This window comes from Manis pentadactyla, chromosome 7 (genome assembly GCF_030020395.1).
Source record: "Manis pentadactyla isolate mManPen7 chromosome 7, mManPen7.hap1, whole genome shotgun sequence".
Classification (NCBI taxonomy): Eukaryota; Metazoa; Chordata; class Mammalia; order Pholidota; family Manidae; genus Manis; species Manis pentadactyla.
In genome coordinates this window covers 73,951,003-73,952,143 of record NC_080025.1, presented here as the reverse complement: position 1 = coordinate 73,952,143, position 1,141 = coordinate 73,951,003, and the positions used below count along the sequence as shown (strand labels likewise).

At 35.6% G+C, this 1,141-nt stretch overlaps 1 protein-coding gene across 1 annotated transcript; it reads left to right on the top strand.

Annotated features, from left to right (window-relative positions):
* The first annotated feature begins 500 nt into the window (after positions 1 to 500).
* Positions 501 to 920, top strand: FAM237B (family with sequence similarity 237 member B). The gene has a single exon (XM_036911858.1). The coding sequence runs from the start codon at positions 501 to 503 to the stop codon at positions 918 to 920; it is 420 nt and encodes a 139-aa protein (XP_036767753.1).
* The last annotated feature ends 221 nt before the right edge of the window (positions 921 to 1,141 follow it).

Sequence of the window (1,141 nt, the reverse complement as noted above, 5' to 3'; positions counted from 1 at the left end):
ACCTTTTTCTTCACAGTTACACATAGAATGGGCTGCATTTTGATCCACTTAGTTGCAATGTGTTGTGTTAGCAGTGTTGGGTAGGTAGGCCACAGAGACTGAGAACTTGCTGAGCCATATCACTGAGAATTTTTTTCTAATCTGTAAAGGGAAAAGGTTGGAGTACATCCTTTTAAAAGTTTCTTCCAGCTGTAAAGTCTGTGATGAAATGAATCTATCACATCTTCATAAACATGTGTTTATTGGATTTCTGTGGCTGGAAGAGTGTTTATCAGAATGCTGGTAAATAAGTAGTAATTGTAATATCCTTTCAAAGGAAAGTCTGAGAATAGGCAACAGATGCTTAATAGGCAAACCAACAAATGCATAATAGGCAAATTTGCCTTGATAAAAAAATGCATGTATGTTTAATTTTTTAGGTTAAACAGATCATTGAATAATTGGATAATTTTCTTTTGAAATTAAAAATATACCCCCCTCGTTTTTTTCCCACATAGAATATGGGTTTTGCCACAAGAAGATGGTTCTATCTACCATTGGGCTGCATGATGCTGATCAATCTGATTAATGCTGACTTTGAATTTCAAAAGGGGGTGCTTGCCAGTGTCAGCCCAGGGATCATGGAAGACGTTGATCTCCAGTGCTGGAACACTTGTTCTTTGACACTGATAGACCTCAAGGAGCTCAAGATAGAGCACAGTGTGGATGCTTTCTGGAATTTCATGTTGTTCTTACAAAAATCCCAGTGGCCTAGACATTATAATGTTTTCTTAAGCATAGCTCAGGATTTCTGGGACATGTATGTAGACTGCTTGCTTTCAAGATCCCATGGAATGGGCAGAAGACAGGTGATGCCTACCAAGTATAATTCTCCACAGAAGATAACAGGAGGTAATTTAAATGTGTACTTAAGAGAATAGTTTAATTTTGTTAAAAATTCAACGTTTAATCCTTCTGATTTTCCAAGTGTATTCAACAAGCTAGCAAATTTGCTATATGTTTTCCTAATATGATCAGCTTTGATTTTCATTTTTACTGATTTTATAGTATTTGACAACCATTGGAGCTTTGATATACAAACACTTGATTCTAAATGATCTTGGGATATAATACATTTTAGCAGATTGCTAAAATTGTCTTA